This window comes from Ursus maritimus, unplaced genomic scaffold (assembly GCF_017311325.1).
Source record: "Ursus maritimus isolate PB19 unplaced genomic scaffold, ASM1731132v1 scaffold_5, whole genome shotgun sequence".
NCBI classification, from domain to species: domain Eukaryota; kingdom Metazoa; phylum Chordata; class Mammalia; order Carnivora; family Ursidae; genus Ursus; species Ursus maritimus.
Window position 1 is genome coordinate 14,905,053 of NW_024426663.1, and position 8,957 is coordinate 14,914,009.

Below are 8,957 nucleotides of genomic sequence, written 5' to 3' on the forward strand. Positions count from 1 at the left end.
ACAGTAAATTAGAAAAGAAACAGACAGGCTGGGGCTTTTTAGTATTTGGGTAAAGAAACATGCAAGATCCTGATAGCCCCTACTGGCATTAGGACATTTCTCTTTCCCTTCACAGATAAGCTTCTTGAAGGACAAGCTACTTTTGCTTTGTCTTTTTTTCCTTCTCTTTATTGAATTTACTTGGCTTGTTTTTGTGACCTAGTCTCTGAAGAAGGGCAATGAGGTGCATGGGTCCTCAGGAGTGCAATTTCCTGGGCGCACTATGGACTTGACCAAAATGCCGACCTAGTGTGCTGCTGGCTTCCTATCCTCTCTTCCTCCTAACACCTTGGAGAATCTAGGAAGAAAACTTAGAAAACTGTGAAAAACCCTTGTGCCGTGGGGACTATTTTAAACTGGTGAGTGTGTAGGGTGGGGTTGTGTAGTGGGTGCCATGATGTGCCCCCCCCCCCAGCTTCCTTTTCGGGAAGGAGGGACTTCTTTCCCCAAGTGTTGGGAGTGGTGCCAGCTTGACAGACCTCAGCCGACAGCTTCTCTGGGAACTGCCTCAGTGAAGAGAGCCACTTTTGCCTGGGGCTATGTCCATTTCCTGCGGCAGCTTGAACTCAGTGAGTGGTCAACGTGTGGATATGAAGGCCTGGCACATTTGCTCTATCTCCGAGCAACTTGGAAGGACTGTCCCAGCTTCAGAGCTCCCTGTGGAATCATATCATGATACTTTTCTTTCTTCCCAATTCTGTTTCCTTCCCTTCCAGGCAGTGACCCCAGAGCATTCCACGTGAGCCTTCTGTTCACCAATCTCTGTCGCAGAGGCTGTTTCCTAGGCAACCCAACCTCAGACCTGCTTTGGTAAGAACCTGAAACAGTAAAAAACAAAACAAAACACCAAAAAAAAACCCCCCAAAACAAAACAAAACAAAAACTTGGGAAACAACTGACATGGGCATTTGTTTTTACATCGTCCTACTCACAGGCCCCAATGGTGGGAAAGCAGTTGGTCTCCTACTATTACTTCTTCCTAAGGAGCAAAGGTGAAGACCTGATAGGGCGAGTTGTTTCGTAGGATGAACAGTGGTGGATTGTGGTTTTACTGTGCCTGGGGCTCATCCATACCCTGCCCCTGAGTTTACTGGAGCGGACAACCCCCAGGGAAATTAACTCACCAGCCAAAATAGCAAGACATTTGAGGAGCACAGTCTTTAACAAAACCAACTAGCCTACAAATAATCTGCTGGATTACAGATTTCTACATAAGAGAAATAGTAAGATATAAGAAACAGGACATTTTTTAAAAGGCTAGTAAACAATAAAAGAAAGGGGGCGCCTGGGTGGCTCAGTCGTTAAGCGTCTGCCTTTGGCTCAGGGCGTGATCCCAGAGTTCTTGGATCGAGTCCCACATCAGGCTCCTCTGCTGGGAGCCTGCTTCTTCCTCTCCCACTCCCCCTGCTTGTGTTCCCTCTCTTGCTGGCTGTCTCTCTCTGTCAAATAAATAAAATCTTAAACAAAAAAAACAATAAAAGAAGGGAAGATGTTAGCAGAATGAAAAGAAAAAACCAGAAAACATAAAAGTAAACAAGGAGAAATATTAGGCATAAAAACTATAATAGTCAAAATAAAGAAAAAAGATGGGAAAAATATGACAGAGGAGATAGCTGAAGGATGAACTAGTGATTTGGGAGACTGGAATGAGGAAATATACCAGACAGAAGAAAGGGTCACACAATTCAGGTATGTCAGGGCCAAAATTTAAAACTCATCTATGTGACTCCAAAATCAAATGTTAAGCTTAACTTTCCTATATTCCTGTAATTCCAAGAGATAATAAGCAGAGGCAGGGGTCGTGCTTTGATTAATGCTACTCATGTGATCTATTAGAGTGGCAGCGGAAATGACACACAGACACGTAGAAGTGTCCCTAGGCTCTGTATCCATTCTTTCCTGAGTTCTTTCTTCCTTCCTTGGTCCTGGCCACTATTATCTCCTCTACTTCTGTGTCCGAACAAGAAGTGCATCCTCCACACAGCAGCTGGAGTGGTCTTCTAAAAGCCTAAGACCCTCCAATGGCTTATCCATTCTCTGAGAATTAAGTCCTTGCTCTCATTTCCAACCTCAGCTCCTCCCACTCTTCCATCCATTCACTCTTATACAACCTCATGGATCTTCTTTCTGTCCTCCACACATGCCAAACTAGCTCCTCCCCCGGAGCCTAGGCACGTGCTGTTCTTGCTGCTTGGAATGCTCTTCCCTGCAGTCACTGCATGGCCACCTCCTTCTCATTGCTTTTGTCTCATATCCAGCATCCCCTCCTCAGACAATCTTCCCCTCAGTCACTTTCTATCGTAATACCCCATTTCATCTTCTCCCCAGCATGTGTCATTGTCTAAAATTATCTTACTTGCTTGTGTGTGTTTTCTGCCCTCCCTCAGTAGAGTGAAAGCTTCCTGTGGGCGGGGGCTTTGCCTAACTTGTCCTCCACAGTATCTCCAGCACTGAGAAGAGAGCCTGACATGTAGTAGGTAGTCAATAAATATTGGCTGGCTGACTGTTTTTTTCTAGCTGGACTGTTTATTCCCTTAAGACCTATTAGTTGTTGGAAATTGAGGGGGAAATGGGCCATAAAGCTACAAATTGGGAGAACCTCAAGGTTTACAGTTTCTTCTCTTCAGCAGTGTGAAGTAGCCTCAGCCTGGGTGAGGCTTCTCTTTCCTTTCCCTGCACGTCTGAGGCACAGAGAAGGCTTTGCTTCGGGTTTCATTAGATTCCCTCTACCACTCATTTGCCTCAAAAACGTTCTTCTGGAAAATTACAAATGGATATATATATATATAATCCATTCCTCTAAATCCCCAGCATGCTGATGGTACTCCCCTGGATTGGCTGTATGAATCACAGGCAGAAGGGAAGAGGATGTCAGTCCCTGCTGATGGTGACACATAGCCTAGTGGCAGACTGCACATTTACTTGTTACCTTCCTTGAGTAAGCACTTCTTTCTGGCCTCTCCACAATCTGCAGCCTGAACGTGCCAGTGAGAGAGTGTTTGGCCCTTAGTCTTCCATCCCACACAGACACTTGTGAAGGATGCTGCACTCCTCTCAAAACTGAGTATTTGTGTACTCTTAGGTGTTCCCAGTGTGGCAGACATTGTTGGTTAACTCTTCATAGCCGCCTCCCCAACCCGCATGGCTTCTGCCTGATTTGGTTCATCCTCCCATCCCCCATATCCTTCAGCGGGGCACGGTAATCACGGTGGTCTCCTTCGTCTGGGTTGAGATGCAATTGGATAAAGTAGGAGCATATGAAAGAATTCTGGCCAGTCAGGTGAAAGGGGAAACATCTTGTGGGGTTTCTGGGTAAGGTTTCTTTGCTTTCAAGAAGAGATACATAAGAAGAAACTTCCCACTCGTTTGCTGGATGTTGTCATGTCTGTGTGTGATGTCTGGAGCTGCTGAAGCCATCTTGTGATCATGAGGGAGAATAGGATGACAAGGAGGAAGGATAGAAAACACCTGCTTGATAATGTTAAGCCTCAAAATTAACCAAACTCTAGATTTTTTAAAATGTGAGCTAATCAACCATTTTAGTTGGAGTTTGTGTTATGTGTAGCTGAAAGCACTGTATCTATATCTAATAATCTACCAATACAAATTATAGTTGAAATAAAAATGTCAGTATTTACTAAATGTCTACTCTAGTCCATGCTTAGTATATAATAGTCTGTCCCTCAAGGAACTTGGTCTAATTCAGTGTTTCTCATAAAGAAACTTGAACTAGTACCATGGGGGTGGAGGGAAGTCGTTACACACACAGATTCCTTGGCTCTACCATAGATTTGTTTGATCGCAATCTTGAGGGTTGGGAGGGACACTGCAAGAATACATATTTTAAATAAGCACTTAGGTGTTTCTAAATGCCTTCTAAATATTGGGCATCATTGATTTATTTAACGCTAGTCACGTGAATTAGTGAACGATATAAGGCGGAATATAATGAAGTGCTAATGTGTGAAATAGAGAATATGAGCGATCAGGTTACGTGGATAGTCAGAAGCAATTTGACCAGGGGCTGGGCAAGATAGAGGGTAGAATACGGGTTCCACCATTTACCAACCAAGGGTTTCATTAATTCATCCTTCAATGGGGCTACCAGGCCTACTTGGCTGCATGGTGGTGAAGCTCTGTGTGGTTCATGTGGGAGGCACGGTGGCGGGGGGGAGGGTGTGAAACCAGTGCCACAGAGCTGCAGGGTCATGAGGAGCCCACGTTCACTCACTCTTCGGGGGTGCTATTGGCTGGTGCCAGCATTGTATCCAGAGAGAGCATGAGGAATCAGACCGAAGCTGGCAGAGAGCAGAAGCGGGCTGCCAGCTCTGCTCAGATGCCGGTCTGTGGTCCTGCCCGATGATGGGCTTCGGTGACGTTGCTATTTGTCACGCGGAAGGAAGCCTCTAGGGAGGGCAGCACGCACTGCTGAGCTAGTGCCTATTCGTGCAACCCGGGGGGCAGTAACTGACTTACAGAAATGCTGGACTCTGTGGTTGCCTTTAGCTTTTAAAGTTCATTTTCTGAAGTTACTTTACACTTAAATGGAGAGCATTCCTTTTTGAGTTATCTTTTCATGCTTAAGGGTTACTATAGCTTGGGAGTTTGATTATTATTTATTAACGATGTTTAATGAAGCACCAGATAATGCTCTGTTTAGTTCGATTTACATGATTCCTGCAAGATAAACAGAGAGCTTGTATGTTTTTCCACTTCATTACCATAACAAGAGAGAAGATCGTTGTGCAATTGAGCTTTCTAAATCAACCACAAGAAAAACACACATACGAACATTCTCAGTCTTCGAAGAGAGCTCCCTGATGCCATTGTTCAAAGCATCAGACCATCCAAATGGCTAAAAACTGAACAACAAGAGGTGGCCACTCTGATTCTTTCAGTAAGTTAAAAACAAAGAGCAAGCCCACTGTTTTATTAGTAATATTTTATCAGTGGGCCTTATACCTAAATTTAACTGTGAATATTGAAATGACTGAATATTCCAGACTAGTCCAGATGGAGTTACTAACCACAGGAGGAAGAATTCCCAGGGGCCTTTTCAGAGAGCTATTTAGGCTTTAGAGAAATCATTGATTATGGAGCCGACAACGGGCTCTGAACAGATTTTCCACAGACTCGGAGTTCTCGTTCTCTGCGATTCCGTGTGACTCGCACCAGCTGTGCTGTTGCTGGCAGGTGCAGCGGCACAGAGCGCCTCTCACTTCTCTGCCTGTTCTGTTCTTGGGAACAGAGCCCCAAATTTACTGAGGAGATTCTGATAACCGTTCTGGCAACCTGTAATACTCAAGACGCAAAAATCTGAGAGCTGAAGGCCTTTTCTAGAACAATGAGGAGCAGAACTGAAGAAAATTTTCATTTTTGTGACATCTATTATGACTAGTTCCATTCTCAGTGCCAAGAGTCCTGTGAAAAATATACATATGAAGTGAAATTTTAGGGAACATTTGGATGCCTCACAAAAATAACCTGTAAGTGAGTGCGGAACAATGGGATTGAAAATGTTTTCTGTCGTTTCTCCATGCTTGTTTCTGACCACCCTGGCAGATGGATTTGGGCAGCTAGAGAAGCCTCCGTGGCTGAGTTTTACATGATACTGAATGCTCTAGGGGCCTAAGGGAGGCAACTCCAGTTTCATGAGTACAGTCTGGGAAGAGGCCGACCAAAGCCGGTAGGGTTGCACCAGCTCGAGGTCTGCATGGAAGAGCCTGGAAAGGGCAGGACTCTAAATAGGGACATAGCTGAGAAGAGACGGGAGAAGGAGACTGGTTGTGGATAGTTTCTAGCAAAAAGTTATATACTGTATGAGGCAAACACCTCACGTTAGTAAAATTTTCGATAAAATTACAGAATGCATGATGCACTTGCGGTGACTGGCTTTCTTGCGGGAGGCATTCAGGGGCTCCAGAGTCTGTGTGATGGAGGAGGAAGACATGGTGGGTTACACTTACAGGCAAAGCGTATGCAAACTGCAGCAGCAAATTGTTTTGTTGGTATTTGGAGTTCTTATCACACTTTGTCGTGCTTTTGTGACACTCTTCCATGTTGCCTGGCTATTTTCGGGGTGTACGTGTTGTTTGTAGGAGTCTCCAGGATAAAGAACACTGCATTTGGAGTCTGGAGACTGGGGTTCAAGTGCTGTCTCTGCCACTTACTATCTCCAGCCTTTCTTAGGTTGTCCAGAAGAGAGCTCCTTGTATCCTGTGGAGATCAGGGCTCCTGCCTGACCCAATCAGTTGAAGGATATCGATTTACCTAATGTACTTGGGGTGCTTTGTGATGTCCATAAGTGTCATATACGAATGTTCTTATGATGATTATTAGTAATTATTAATGGAATTATGGGCTGAATTGTGTCCCCACAAAAAGATATGTTGAAATCCTAACTCCTAGTACCTCAAAATGTAACTATTTGGAAATAAGGTCATTGCAGATGTAATTAGTTGGGATGGCAGGGTAGGGTGGGCCCATAATCCAATATGATTGACACCCCTATAAGAAGATGGCCTTGTGAAGATGGAGACCCAAGGAGAATACCATGTAAATATGGTGGTAGAGATGGAAGGGATGCATCTAGAAGCCAAGGAACACCAGAGATTGCCAGCTGTCACCAGAAGCAGAGAGAGAGGAATGAAACAGATTCTCCCTCAGAGTCCTCAGACGAAACCAACCCTACTGACACTTTGATTTCAGACTTCTGACCTCCAGTTGTAGGGCAATAAATATCTGTTGTTTTAAGCTACCCAGTTTATGAGACTGTGTTATGGCAGCCCTAGGTAACTAACACAAAGGGAAGTTCCTAACCCGGGTCAAATGTAAGGAACTTATTATTACATGACCTGATTTCCATATAATGCTTATAATCGACATGTCACTTTCGTAAAAATTATTTCCTCTCATCCCCACAACTACATAGGTAAATTTTTTCTCAATTTGGATGGAGACTGAGCCTTGGAGATTGGCAGTAACTCGGCTGGGAAATGTTTTAACCTGCTTCTTTGACTCTTTCCTATATCACAGCAACTTTGCTTAGACCAGTTAGTAGCTCTTCCTGTCACCTTGTGTTTTCTCAGGATATATTATGTAACCACGAGTTACCTTTCCTCTGCTTGGCTCCCATCTCTCCGAGGAATTCTTAGGGTCCTCTCTGAGGCCCAGAGGCTGGAGGGGCTCCCTCTCTGCTCTGGAGAACTGAGTCTGGCCTCAGTCTGACCTCAGCACAGTTCTCTCCCTTGAGCAGAAGCTCCTACCTGTGGCAAGAATCCAGAGGGCCTCCTGGGTGGGGGGAGGCGCTGAGCTTCATCTGGGCAGCCCCTGCCCTGACTGACATCCGGGGGTGCTGTGGGTCATGCCCAATTCCTGCAGCTGTGTCCACCCACAGCCAGAGTCTCGCCCATCACAGGCAGGGGGGTAGAGATGGAATCTAGAAGATGCTAGACAGGAATAAGAGACTGCATTGAGGTTGACGGTGGTGCCTACCAGGCAGGGCTAAGACGCTGTGAGTCCAGGCTGGCCGCACCTCACAGATTGTAATACAAATCTGTGAGTTTAAAATTTTTATCATCTTTATTGTTAAAGGTAATATTAAAAAATGAAAAATTTTTTTTCATTTAAATTTTTCTCTTCTCATTGACTCATTTCATTTGTTTGATAATTTTTCTTCTGTGGTCATAATGTATATTTTAGGATCAGAATTATTTTATTTTATTTTTTAAAAATTTTATTTATTTTTTTTTGAGAGAGAGAGAGCGTGAGCGGGCTGAGGGGCAGAGGGAGAAGCAGACTCTCCACTGAGCAGGGAGCCCAATGCAAGTCTCAGTCCTGGGACTCCTCCGGGATCAGGACCTGAGCCAAAGGAAGACGCTTAACTGACTGAGCCACCCAGGCACCCCAGGTTCAGAATTATCTCAAAGCTACAGTGAGTCCAAGAGAGCTTCTAATCTAACCTCTCCGTTTGGCAAATGAAAGAACCAAAGCCAAAAGACATTATGGGACTGACTGAGGTCATACAGAGATGAAATCCCAAGTGCTCTAAAAGCATTAATTGTTGCCTCAGACCATATCCTCCTTCGACATAGAAAATAGAAAACTCAATAGACTATGCCTTGCCTCTGTGATCCTACCTTTACCAACTGGGATTAAAGGGTCTTTTGGACATTGCCCATGTATCAATAATGTGTCATATTGTCAAGCCCCCAGAGTTGTCTCTCTTCTGCAGACCTTCCCTGGATTAGCTCCAGGTGTGGCACTATAAACAGCAGAAACACAATTTTCTGATGATTCATTTAATATACTTAAACATTTCTGAGTTTGTATAACAAAATGCTAAAAGATTTACTTGATGTATTTTGAAAGTCATAGTTAACTCTATCTGATCTTTTCTTATGTCATTCATTGCCTGTGTTGTATGATTCATAATCTGTAGGAACTTATGGAAGTTACGTCAAGAGGAGGCTATCAAATGGCTCGTTCTGTCAAAGAGAAAGGAATAGCCTAGAGAAGGTCATCTTCTGAAGTTGCTTATGCAGTCTCTTCCGAAAGCAGAGAACCAGTTTAGATGAACTCAAAGATCTCAGTCAGGCACTTTAATCTTTAGCTGAATCATTAAATACAGTAAATAGTTAAAGCCAGTTGCAATGTACAGACTTACTTGTCGACATACTGAACTAGATCTGTAGAATTCTTGGTTGACATTGTGGCAGGAGATAATCTTACCTAAAACAAAGGTCATGGGTTTAAAATGTATCATCAGCTACTTTATAGGTCGTACCCATCTTATTTTTACATAAATATTTTAATTTGAAACAAAATATATGCTATAGACCGTCAGCCCAGTTAAACTTCCACATGCTCCATCTGTATTTCTGGAGACTTAAACCAAAATCAAGTTCTAGAAAGACGCT

The 8,957-nt window shown here is 43.9% G+C and overlaps 1 protein-coding gene across 1 annotated transcript in view; it reads right to left on the reverse strand.

The window, feature by feature from the left end:
- Window positions 1–6,098, reverse strand: part of FAM81B (family with sequence similarity 81 member B) — a 47,615-nt gene extending 41,517 nt beyond the window's left edge. The window contains exons 1-2 of the mRNA XM_040621960.1: window positions 5,652–6,098; window positions 5,144–5,331 (exon numbers count right to left, since the gene is read on the reverse strand). Coding sequence (XP_040477894.1) covers window positions 5,144–5,331; window positions 5,652–6,098 — 635 coding nt within the window. The remainder of the gene's footprint in view (window positions 1–5,143; window positions 5,332–5,651) is intronic.
- Between the last annotated feature and the right edge of the window lie 2,859 nt (window positions 6,099–8,957).